The following is a 13,908-nucleotide window of genomic DNA, read 5'->3' as shown; positions in this document are numbered from 1 at the left end:
TTTTTGTGAAGGCATTTCGGAGGGCTGTGTTTAGTAACTCTGCTTTGGCAGCACTGTCTTCGATAGTATCTCCATTGTTATTGCGCAGAGAAGGCATTGACTGTTTCTTGCCGCTAACATACGACCAGAATCTCTTTGGATTTTTGACAGGTTTCGAGACAAAGTTCCATTGTGGAAACTGTTAAAAGCTACTCGCATTGAAGTCTGCTCTAAATTTCGAACTTCTGTAAAAGATCACCAATCTTGGGGATTTTGCGTCTGTTTGAATTTGGCAATGTTGTTTCGTTGTTCTGAACCGTTTTGTGTACCAAGGAAGATCAGCTCCGTCGTTTTTTAATTTATTTGGTATAAATCTCTCAATTGCTACCGACAATATTTCTTTGAAAGCAAGCCGCAGCTGGTAAACACTTATATTATTAAGTGGGAAGGAGTGCAGAATGTATCTCAGGAAGGTGTCAAGTGAATTTTTATCGACTTTTTTTGAAAAGGAATACATTTTGTTTATTTTTGGAGGATTTGGGGGTTATAATATTCAATCTCGCTACGACAACATTTTGTTCAATAATCCCTGTGACCGTTTTGATGCTACTTACTAACTCAGTATTATTAGTTGCTAGGAGGTCAAGTGTGTTTTCACAACCGTTTACTATTCGCGTGGGCTAACGAACTAATTACTCGGCGTAATTTTCAGAGAATGCGTTTAGCACAATTTCGGATGATATTTTATGCGTACCGGAATGAAACATAAATTTTCGTCAACATATCGAGTGTAAATTAAAGTCAACACCACCTGTAATGGTGTGAGTCGGGTACGTGTTTGAAATCAAACTCAAGTTTTCTTTGAATCTGTCAGCAACTGTATCATCTGATTTGGTAGTTCGGTGAAAGAATCCAATTATTATTTTATCCCGGTGGCCAACAATGCCTCTGCCCATACTAACTCAGAGGAACTGTCTACTTCAATTTCGAGACAATGTTAACTATTTCTGTCATCAACAAACATGCCACCGGCAACCGAGCTTAGCCTACCCTTTCGGAACACCGTTAGGTCCTTTGCAAAAATGTTGGCTTAGCTTATCTCCATCTTTAGCCAGCTTTCATAGCCTATAACTACTTGAGCATTAGTGCTTTCTGTTAGTAAGAGATGAAGTTAAGGTGTTTTGCTACCTAGGCAGATATACACTCCTGGAAATTGAAATAAGAACACTGTGAATTCATTGTCCCAGGAAGGGGAAACTTTATTGACACATTCCTGAGGTCAGATACATCACATGATCAAACTGACAGAACCACAGGCACATAGACACAGGCAACAGAGCATGCACAATGTCGGCACTAGTACAGTGTATATCCACCTTTCGCAGCAATGCAGGCTGCTGTTCTCCCATGGAGACGATCGTAGAGATGCTGGATGTAGTCCTGTCGAACGGCTTGCCATGCCATTTCCACCTGGCGCCTCAGTTGGACCAGCGTTCGTGCTGGACGTGCAGACCGCGTGAGACGACGCTTCATCCAGTCCCAATCATGCTCAATGGGGGACAGATCCGGAGATCTTGCTGGCCAGGGTAGTTGACTTACACCTTATAGAGCACGTTGGGTGGCACGGGATACATGCGGACGTGCATTGTCCTGGTGGAACAGCAAGTTCCCTTGCCGGTCTAGGAATGGTAGAACGATGGGTTCGATGACGGTTTGGATGTACCGTGCACTATTCAGTGTCCCCTCGACGATCACCAGAGGTGTACGGCCGGTGTAGGAGATCGCTCCCCACACCATGATGGCGGGTGTTGGCCCTGTGTGCCTCGGTCGTATGCAGTCCTGATTGTGGCGCTCACCTGCACGGCGCCAAACACGCATACGACCATCATTGGCACCAAGGCAGAAGCGACTCTCATCGCTGAAGACGACACGTCTCCATTCGTCCCTCCATTCACGCCTGTCGCGACACCACTGGAGGCGGGCTGCACGATGTTGGGGCGTGAGCGGAAGACGGCCTAACGGTGTGCGGGACCGTAGCCCAGCTTCATGGAGACGGTTGCGAATGGTCCTCGCCGATACCCCAGGAGCAACAGTGTCCCTAATTTGCTGGGAAGTGGCGGTGCGGTCCCCTACGGCACTGCGTAGGATCCTACGGTCTTGGCGTGCATCCGTGCGTCGCTGCGGTCCGGTCCCAGGTCGACGGGCACGTGCACCTTCCGCCGACCACTGGCGACAACATCGATGTACTGTGGAGACCTCACGCCCCACGTGTTGAGCAATTCGGCGGTACGTCCACCCGGCCTCCCGCATGCCCACTAAACGCCCTCGCTCAAAGTCCTTCAGCTGCACATACGGTTCACGTCCACGCTGTCGCGGCATGCTACCAGTGTTAAAGACTGCGATGGAGCTCCGTATGCCACGGCAATCTGGCTGACACTGACGGCGGTGGTGCACAAATGCTGCGCAGCTAGCGCCATTCGACGGCCAACACCGCGGTTCCTGGTGTGTCAGCTGTGCCGTGCGTGTGATCATTGCTTGTACAGCCCTCTCGCAGTGTCCGGAGCAAATATGGTGGGTCTGACACACCGGTGTCACTGTGTTCTTTTTTCCATTTCCAGGAGTGTATATCCAATGATGGATGGAGCATGGAGGAAACAAAAAGCTGACTAGACTGGCAGAAAAGGGCGGTGATAGCCCAGGGAATCTACTAGTATCGAACATGGGGCATTATTTGAAGAAGAAATTTCTGAGAATGTACATGTGGAACATCATGTGCCATTGTACGGTTATTGAACGTGGGCTGTGGGAAAACCGGAACAGAAGAAAATCGAAATATTTGAGATACGGGGCTATAGAAGAATGTTGAATTTAGGTGGCTGATAGCGTAACGAGTGAGAAGATTCTCCAGAGAATCGGGAAGGAAAGGGAAATGTGGAAAACACTGACAAGAAGAAAGGACAAAATGATGGGACATCGCGGGCTGAATCGAACCAGTCTAAAGGCTGACGACAAGAAAAGGTCCAACCGAAATGTTCTCGAGCCCAGGGTAGGCAAAAGTGAACATTTGTGGTAAGGTGTTATGGGACCAAACTGCGGAGGTCATCTGTCCCTAAGCTTACGCATTACTTAATATAACTTAAACTAACTCACGCTAAGGACAACACACACGCCCCTTCCCGAGGGAGGACTCGAATCTCCGACGGGGTGAGCGGCGCGGACCGTGACAAGACGCCCTTGACCGCAAGGCAATTCCGCGCGGCTCCAGGATAAGCATTGCAGGCCATTTCCTGCTAGTAGCCAAGGCGCTTGAGTCAGTTATCTACTGCCCCAACCCATTAACTCCATTATCTCCACACCTTCGTTACGGATACGTTCGCTGTACGTCCCACATTGAGTTATGTGTTTATTTAATACAATGTGGCTTGTCTATTAACACTAACATCTGAACGCAAACACCTCTGCTCTTGGTCGTTAGGTGAAGAACGTCGCACACTGCGTTTTCAGTGGTGACAGGTAATGCCTGAAATTTGGTGTCCTTGGCACCCTCTTGACATTGTGGATGTCGAAGGACTGGCTTCCCCAAGTATTTCCGGAATGGAATGTCACACGCGCGTAACTGTAGCCATCGTTCCGCGTTCAAAGTCTGTAAATTTCCGTCGTGCTGCCATACCACACCGTACACTTCAACACTTCATACCTTGCGTACTCAATACTTTCACGATCTTTATGTCACCATCCCGCGTCTTTTGACACCTCTGGTCCTACCACAATATGCAACTTCTCACATCTAGTAGACGTCGTTCCATCCATATATATTACGCACACTGGTGCGCTTTTTGAAGGATTAATTTGGCATGACCTTATTTTTATGGTGACAATGCACGACCACATCAAACTGTGCTTATGGAACAGCTTTAGGACCGAAAGGATATTCGATGAATAGACTTGCCTGCTCTTTCCCCTGACTTCAGTCCCATTGAACACGTGTAGGATGAGGTGGGACAACGAGTCGCTTGTCCACATGGACCAGCGACCGTCGAGCAATTCATAAGCTTGCTCATGAAGGGATGGCTCGCCGTACCAGAGGAATTCCTTACGAACGTTGTGGGTGGCACGTCGCACAGCAGGTACTGCTGCCTCTGGGGAAAACACGCCATTTAATGCCTATTATAGTGGCCAGGGTGTAATCATACGTCACGGTGTCTTAGGTAATTGTTATATTCGAGTAAAAGTGTCATTTCTGTTAGTCACATTGCATAGCTTCCGTACTGTGCTATGGTAGATGTTGCTTTGTGCGGTCCAAGCTTTATGGAGCTACGTTATTGGCAATGACTCATCGTGTGAAATGTACTAATTTAGTCCTTTACTTTTGCACACCGTTGTAGCTATCGGAATTGAAAATAGTGGTATTCACACAGAACGTTAAAACAAAACGAAACGGAATGGTTCGGATTTTAATTCACCAAGACTGTTAAAAATACGGAACAAAATAAAACGGATCAGAATTCAATTCACAACGTCCGTTAAAGAATGGAACCGCTCGGAATTGCATTCACACAGACTATATAGAAAACCGAACAGAATGTAACGGTGTGGAGTATCTGTCGGCAAGTCTGCAATAGAAAAACAAATCGGAATGTAAAGAGTCAGATTTTCATTCGCAGAGATATTTTAATAATGGAATGAATGTAACAGGTCCCAATCAAAATCATACGGACCGTGTAAAATACACTTTGGAACGGAACGGGTCGGTATGTCACCCACACAGACCGCTTGAAAATTGATTGAGTCGGAAATTCAGACAAACACCATTGAATGGAATGGATGTGAATACGATTCGTACAGACTTAAAAAAACCGATGGGAATTTCATTTACAAATACAGTAAAAGAAACTAAAGGAATTTAATGGGGCAGAGTTTCGTTAATTATCTGAAAAACGTTACTGATTGCAATTTTGGAAATGTAATTCACGAACTTTCAAAAACTGAAATGGAATAGGACGCCTAAGAATTTTTATCACACTAGCCATTAAAGTGTAATGCGTCGGAATTTCATTCAAACAGACCATGAAACACGGAGAGGAATGTTGAAATTTCAGACAAGCAGCTACTGTTACATAAAGGAACGGATGGAAATTCCATTTACACAGATTGTGGAAATGGAACGGATCGGAATGCCTTCCCCTTGAAACATAGATCCAGGATTCTGAAAAATGCACCAGAGAGCATAATGCCCTAATAATATAGACATGCCCTTAAAAATTAGTCTATAAATGTCCTCAGAAAGTGAGAAAAGCGAAGGCACACATAACTAAGCACTTGAGATTCATGTTAACAAATGTCTCCTGTGGAATTTTTACTCCCGGTATTCATCGCGACAGTTAATACAAGCCGTCCTCGGTGGCCAAACGGTTCTAGGCGCTTAAGTCCGGAACCGCGCGACTGCTACGGTTGCAGTCTCGAATCCTGACTCGGGCCTTTATTGGACATGAGAAATTACAGAAAATTGACAAACAATGAGCCACTGCCTTGTAATGAACATCACTTTCTTCTCTTGCATTGTGAATCTTTCTTCTCTCGAATGATATTGCATCAATAATCTGCTAACATGGAAGGTACCCACTTCCTTGCATAGCGCCTTTCTATAGTAGAAATGTCTTCATGGATTATTTCCCCATGTTCATCCGATACGTCACTGCAACTCTCTGTGAAGTAGCCCAGATGAGAGTCCTCTCTCTGTGAAGTAGTCCAGATGAGAGTCCATCATATGTACCTTCAAAGACATATTGCAACCCAAATCCTGATATGTTTTGATCATATCCTTCACCATTGCTTTGTAGTTAGTAGCTCTTCTTCTTCCGAGGAAGTTTTCCGACACCATCTTGGAACAGTCCCATGCGGTTTTCTCTTTATCAGTTAAACATGCTTCTTTCTGCAGCTCCCTGAATTGTGGGCCCACAAATACACCGTCCTTTATTTTTGCAGCTGAAAGACGGGGGAATTTGATAGCTAGATATGCAAACCCACAGCCTGTTGGATCCATGGTCTTCACGAATCGTTTCATCAGGCCAAGTTTGATGTGAAGCGGTGGAAGTAATATATATTCAGGAGCTACCAGAGTTTAACGTTATACATTCTTTTCGCCAACTTCGCCTAGGCCATTTCTTTTTCACGTAGTGAGAATTTCGGTCTCAACTACCCCACTCGCAAAGAAAAGAGGCATAATTTGTGTAGTCTTGTTGCATTCCCAGTACCATAGTAACTACCTTTACATCTGCACATATTTTCCATTTGTGTTCGTTGTATTTTAATGAATTTAGTATCCTTTGTACGAATTCGTAATTCTCTTTTGTCAGACTAGCGTAAGTTACTGGAACAGAGGTTATTTTATTTCCGTTATGGAGCAAGACACCCTTCAGACTTGTTTTCGATGCATCTATGAAATGTCTCCACTTCTGTGAAATATAAGTGAGGTTCAGCACTTTCATCAGGCCAGCAACGTCATTGAAAAATGTCAGTGCTTCGTCAGTTGAAAAATAAGAAGTAAAGGCATGTTCTCTGTGCCTGCACACACTGATTTTAGTATTTTGGTGCAGTAGATTATACTCTTGTAATCTTGAACCAAGAAACTGCGCCTTTTGTTTACTTAGTTCTAGATCACGTACTAAATCATTTAAATCTGCCTGTGTTAACAAATGTGGCGATGACTCACTTATGCAGTGATATAAAGAATCATCATCTGTGATTTCTTCAGTACTACATATTTCACTGTCGCTCGGAATTTGACTCGAGCTCTTGAAGGTACTGGAAGGTTGTCGGAATGCTGCACTGGCATTCTCGCTGAAGGCAGATCTGGGTAAACAATGTGCCTCTTCGACTTTTTGTTTGTATAACCCTGAATTTTTGTTAGACAGAAATGACAATCAGTAACATGGTCCTTAGGCTCCCTCCACACCATGGGAACAGCAAACAACGCCACCTTCTCTTTAACTTTCCACCACTGAATTAGTTTGCAGTAACATGTAGCACAACAGAAATGTTGTGCCCATTCTTTATCTTGGTCTCCTACCTCTACTCCAAAGTATTGTTTATATGCTTTCTTTATGACTGAAGAAATTTTCTTCCTATTTCTGGCATAAGTGAACTTCCCACAGATGTAACAGAAGTTGTACGGCTTATATCGACATCCACGACGACGTGGCATTTCTGCAAATTTAAAAATACCTCTTTGGTAATACACCTGTATTAAATTAATAGTAGGGAACTGGAGGAACGCTGATGTGTAAAAACCAGCAGTCGTTTTACCTTCAGTACCAGGCTCAATCAGTTTACACACAAGAACTAAAAAATTCAACCGTGCTCGGAAATATGACAGACAGTTACTTGTCAGCCAAAACACCCACTCGTTAAGACTGACACAAATTGCGGCTAACACCACTGTTGTAAACTCGCTGAACATGCCCCTATGAGGCGTGAAGCTTTACTACTGGGGCAGCGACCGACTGTCGCCGTTCGAGTTAATGAGATGTTTCAAGTGGTCTCAATGACATAGGTGTGGCGGGGGATAACCTAATGATGTCTGATTCTTCCCACCTGCTGTTGCACAAGAAAGTATCACGTTCTATCACTATTTGATGTGGCAACATACACGTATTTCTCTATAACGTCTCTGTGTTTGCCATGAATTGTGAATATACATATTTATAAATATTACATAAAAAGTATCCCTGACAACGATATTTTCTTTACATATTTGAATTTACCACTATAAAATAGTCTAGAAGCACATACTTTAACATCGGAAATGGAACCCATGTCGAACAGTGTTATTTGAGTTGAAAGTGCGCTGTCGTCCTCTTAGGCACACTTGCGCTTTAATCTCAGTGGTGAATGGAAGCGGGAGTCTGATGCTAAAAGCCAAGAGAGCAAATAAGCTGAGTCATCCATCATCCAACGAAAATTAACGTCGCTATCAATTTTCTTCCTTCACAGATATCGATATAATCTCTCGTACCGTTTTGGGTAGTGTAGCTTGTAGACATCTTTATGACCATTTGGGCCAACTTTCTAAACTGACACATAGCATGCAGGTAACTCTTGGCGATGGCAGTGGGGGTAGCCGTTGAAATCTTACCATTGGATAAGAATTTGGTGTGGCAAGAGATCTGTGAACAGCCTCTTCAAAATCTTTACTGCCAAAAAATGCTTGTCATGATGGAATACTGTACAGTGCAGTCTTTCTCGACATGTTTCCGTGTATGAAGAACAATTAGGTGCGCTCGATAAGCACGCACTATCCCAGTCTATTAACCTCCATAGCAAGCCTTTGGAACTCAACCTCCCATGCTGCTAAGTGCCTGAGGCGGATCATCCAGGAACATGACGTGATGAGGATGCACACCGTGAGAGTAAAAACCTCGAGATCTGTCGTTCCGTTGCGCCAAAGGAGGACAAACTGGGAGCAGATGAACAGCAGGAAGGCCACTGTGGAGAACGCGTTGACCAGGTAGTAGACGCGGCATGACCACGGAGCAGCGTGAGGGTGGCGCATCAGACCTGTCCAGTGCAGAACGTTCAGCATGAAGTCCAGGTCACTGGCCGCTTCTTCACCTGCCGCTGATGGCTGCCCCGATGAAACCTCCAGCATATCGATGTCAGCGTTTTCTCTCTGCAAAAAAAAAAAAAAAAAAAAAAGTGTGTTTTAGAGTTTAACAGGTACTATGAAGTTATCGTGATTCCAGCTGGCCGGGGTCTTCGAAATAGGCTACATTTAGACGAACTCATCCAGCTGAAAAATTGAGGACATTACATTACTACAATTCTCTGGGAGAATTAGAGAGATCATATTTCTAAAGATATTTCAGCTGACGTTGCCTATTAATAGCAGATTCACAGCAGTAAAAGGAAATGGTTTTTCCTTATAGGCGCGTCAAGATTAGGAGATAGTTGTAAATCACATTCTGAAAAAAAGACCTACAATTTTAACAAGTGGTCTCTTACTACCAGGACTCATTTTAATGTACACCTACAACTAAATTTGTGTTTTTCCCATATTTTGCTGCAGATCTGGAGATGGTCATTATAGACGGAAACCGGTAGTTTGATGACAAAGATTTGTGACCATAGACAGGAAGTAAATGAAACTTAATCTATCTAAATCTCTACATCGAAGACATCATCCTTTTATTTTAATTGTTCAGGCTCTATGCCTAGCGTTCAGAGGATGTACCACCATCTTATATAATAGTATGTGATACAGTCATATCGCCAACAATTTCACATTTCATATCAACACCTCTACCACGGACAGTCACAAATATTATCATCATGAGAAAGTTTACAAGACCTACGGGTCCTAACACACAATGGTTTATCAGTGAAGAAATTTATCGATGTTTCTCCAACACCACGAACTTGAGACATAATGACCATGAACGTCCGATAACCGAGAACATCAGGAGGAGGTATCTGCTCCAAAGACGTTGCAGTAGACTTAGTAGAAGTATCAATATGAATTATTGCAACAGTCAACCAACATTGACCGACTGGATTGTCAGTAACAGAAAAGTAAAATAAAACTGACCTCCTCGAAAAACAGTCTGTCCTTTCAACACGTCAACCAAAACGGACGAACACACGTTCATGTCATACTCAATCTCCAGATCCAAAATAGACTTGTAAATCGTAGGCTTCCATCGGAAGACACGATGTAACCTGCGACGAGGCATGCTGCCAACTATGCGCCAGCTACCAGAAACACGCTATTTATAGACGACACGTCATCCAAGGTCACGGACTTAGAAAAAAGATTACTCAGTGGCTATAAATAGCTTAGCTGCTCGCCGGGTAGCGTCGCGCCTAGAGATCCTCAGCACGACGCCGGGATAAGCGCACTGCCGCTGCTCTAAATGTTTCTAAGTCCGTGACCTTGGATGACGTGTTGTCTATAAATAACATGTTTCCAGTCTTAGGAGCAGATACCCCCTCGTGATGTTCTCGGTTATCGGACGTTCATGGTCACTATGTCTCAAGTTCGTGGTGTTGGAGAAACATCTATAAATGTCTTTATTGGTAAACCATTGTGTATTAGGACCGGTATGTCTTGTAAACTTTCTCGTGATTATAATGTTTGTGTCTTTGTACGTAGTATGGGTGTTGATATGAAATGTATAATTGTTGGCTATATGACTATATAATAGTTATATTGTTTGCCAAGTACCTTGGGAGATACGAAATGATCCGTTACAGGACAGTTTACTTACGATTCTCTTGTAACGGACAAGCATTTACTGAATAATGTCATTTTCCCTTGACCACAAAAATGTGCTAGTAAACTGCAGAAGACCTTACCCTTCCAGAAAGATGTATATCTATCCAACAAGGTAGAGTTTTGTGCTCTACACTTCCTGGTAAATTAGTGAATGTTGACTATAGGAAGCTGATACTGATTGTAATACCTGCATTATTTAATACATCAAATAACCTATCACGAAAGTAGCTTTAGGGAAAACCACACAGACGGGATGATATATCTTCAACACCAATAAAACTGTTTAACAACACATGAGACACTAATTCCACAATTCTTTCTAAACCTGAGCCGCAAACGGCGATAATCTTGAACAATTTCGCTTTTCAAGCAAATCTAATTACATTTTGAAAATATTAGTATACTATTCAGACGATTTAAGGGTGAGAATGTGCGAGAAATGGGATTCCATAAGAAATTTCAGATGTAAAGGAAAGGCCGGCCGGTTGGCCGAGCGGTTCTAGGCGCTACAGTCTGGAACCACGCGACCACGACGGTCGCAGATTCAAATCCAGCCTCGGGCATGGATGTGTGTGATGTCTTTAGGTTAGTTACGTTTAAGTAGTTCAAAGTTCCAGGGGAGTGATGACATCAGAAGTTAAGTGCCATAGTGCTCAGAGCTATTTGACTCATTTTTTGTTAAGGAAAGTGCCTATGACGATAACACCACAAATATTCACTTGTCACGCATTAAATATGTTTATATTCTCTTACTTTTGGCAGAGTAAGTTCGACATAAAAACTTATTCACAAGTATTTCTTCAAGAATGAGTTTCAACTTCTGTCATTGAATCAGTGAAATTCGGCAGTTCTTACAAGTAATTCACGGTAATTCATATCTCTCGGAACGCAAAAATATGACAACATTTCCATCAATTAAATAGAAAATAATTAAAAATAAAATTATTCTTGAGACGCAAGTGAACATCTGCTTTCTCACCGCTTGGAGCGCTGGTGCCGCTTCAGCTGTCTAACGGTAAGAAATTCCACACCAGAGTGTTTTGTAACAGCATTAATTAGGGTGTGATATCATTGCATAACTTGAATACCAATGAATTAATTTGTTTTAAAATTCTCATCCGATCAGCAAAAACCAAATTATCCTTCTTTCAAGAATTAATCTCTTTCCCTTTAAATAAATTCCTGGAGGTAAGTCTCCTTTTTAACATAAGAGACATGAAATAATTCCTCTGTTTGGAAATTAACAAATCTAACGTAATGTTTCTATTCTTTGGTGCGAATTAACATATTCGCTTTTTATAACGCTGTAAACTTTTCTTTATATGACCTTTGACGTCCTTTTAACCCTTTACTTAATTTGTTAAATTATTCGTTTCATATAAAACTGAACTTTAGTTGTAAAATATGCTAAAATAATAAATATTGAGCAAATAAGATTGGGGACTTTATTTTTATTTGTAAAGCAGAATCTGTTCTGATTTATCGCCTGTTTTCTTTGATTTACAGCTCAAGTCAGCTTTGATTTCAAGTGCTGGGCAATCAAACCAATCCCTCTAAACGGAAAAGTAAATAAACAGAAAAAATTTAAACAAAAAGGCCTGGGTAGGGATTTATAGGAAAAGCTACTAAATTCGAGACCTCATGAGGAACTCTCAAACTAACTTAGATTGGTTCTCGGTATATCACATACAACCGTAGAACGTAGATTCTCCTGATTACAAAGAAAACACACTACGTCTATCAATTGAGAGTTTCCAAACATTAACTAAAATATATTGACGCTCACACTGGAGTCGCAAAATAATCCCTAACACAATATCGCAAAGTTACTATTTTTTAAGTGCTTGCTTCCACCTTCAAATCCATTAATACATCAATGTAGAGCTACTATTTTCTTACTGCACGTATTCTACACCTTCAAATTCAAATAAAGGCTTCACGTGATGACGTCAATGATAGCCCGCAACAGAGTGGAAAATCTCCAAGCTGACTGAGATAAAGATCTCCTACAAATGAGTGGTTTTCAAGCTACACTGTATTCAGTAACTGTTTCGATATAAAATCGCCAACCATGAGAAACATACCCTAGCCATTACTGTTCCTCATCCGCCCGATAGGCCATGATGACAAAACGGTACCGACAGCCAGCCATGTCATGTCCAGCCCACTGACGTCAACGGATGTGGATATGGAGGGGCTTGTGGTCAGCACACCGCTCTCCCGGCCGTATGTCAGTTTACGAGGCCGGAGTCGCTACTTCTCAGTCTAGTAGCTCCTCAGTTTGCCCCACAAGGGCTGAGTGCACCCCGCTTGCCAACAGCTCTGGGCAGACCGGATGGTCACCCGTACAAGTACTAGCCCAGCCAGACAGCACTTAACTTCGGAGCCGACCGAAATGGGCTAGCGCTTCTAGGCGCTTCAGTCTAAAACCGTGCGACTGCTACGGTCGCAGGTACGAATCCTGCCTCGGGCATGGATGTGTGTGGCGTCCTTAGATTAGTTATGTTAAGTAGTTCTATTTTCTAGGGTACTGATGACCTCAGCTGTTAAGTCCCCTAGTGCTCAGGGCCATTTGAACTTAACTTCGGTGATTGAGGGGAGCCTGTGTTACCACTGCTGCAAGGCAGTTGGCTTATTACTGCTACCTCACACAAAATTCTACGTTCCCGTACATATCAATCACCTGAGGTTTTTCACTCTACATAGGGAGATGAAATTTTGTCTCAGGTCGAAGTAAATATGTTTCAAAAAATCCGATAACCCACTCACGGATGTCTCCAAAACACTTCCGTGTCTAACCTCTTTTATGACCGACCTCAGTCTGGACAATAACGACTAAATGAATTTCTCAGGGTAGAAACCAGGAGCCATTTGCAATGAACAAAAATAGCACGCTAATTCTAATTTGTAATTAAAGCTGGTTTTTGTTTTCGTCTGCCGTTGTAGTCTTGCAATGGCCGACAGCCGCAAACCACACCCCTGTAGTCGTCGTCCGCATTAAAGTCGCTTACTTTAACCGCATACTGCTGCTCACACATTTTCTGGCGTCAATCTCAACAATATTTTACGAAAAAAAATTTAGTGACACTTTGCACACAATTAGTTAAAGCCTGGCTTCTTTCATAAGAGAACAGTTGGATATTGCGATGAGGCGACGCCTACTACTAACATCGCTTTAACGCAGTACTAGTTTTAGCGGATTACACCATCCATAATTGTGAATGTGTTATCGTTTGCGGATTTTGTGCACCAACTATCCTCTCAGTTATGTCCCACATGTATTCGATGGGATTTATGTCTAGCGATCTAGATGGCCAGACCACTCGCTAGAACTGTCCAGAAAGTTCTTGAAATCAATCGCGAAGAGTTGTGCCTCGCTGACATGGCGCATCGCCACCCATAAAAATTTCATGAAGTTAATGAATGGCACTAAATGGTCTCCAAGTAGACGGACACAACCATTTCCAGTGAGTGATCGGTTTGGTTGGACCAAGGGACTCAGCCCATTCCATGTAAACGTACTCCATACAATTAAGGAGCCACCACAACTTTGGTTCATGGTTTCGTGCCATCTGCGCCATACTCCGAACCTACCATCAGCTCTCACCATCTGAAATGGGGACTCACCTGACTAGGCCATTGTTTTCCAGTCGTTTAGG

General features: G+C 43.0%; 1 protein-coding gene across 1 annotated transcript in view; it reads right to left on the bottom strand.

The window, feature by feature from the left end:
- Nucleotides 1-8,626, bottom strand: part of LOC126278834 (uncharacterized) — a 53,905-nt gene extending 45,279 nt beyond the window's left edge. Inside the window, exon 1 of the mRNA XM_049979110.1 lies at nucleotides 8,291-8,626. Within this exon, the coding sequence (XP_049835067.1) occupies nucleotides 8,291-8,626 (336 nt within the window). The remainder of the gene's footprint in view (nucleotides 1-8,290) is intronic.
- Between the last annotated feature and the right edge of the window lie 5,282 nt (nucleotides 8,627-13,908).

This window comes from Schistocerca gregaria, chromosome 6 (genome assembly GCF_023897955.1).
Source record: "Schistocerca gregaria isolate iqSchGreg1 chromosome 6, iqSchGreg1.2, whole genome shotgun sequence".
Classification (NCBI taxonomy): Eukaryota; Metazoa; Arthropoda; class Insecta; order Orthoptera; family Acrididae; genus Schistocerca; species Schistocerca gregaria.
This window is presented reverse-complemented; position numbering and strand designations above follow the sequence as displayed.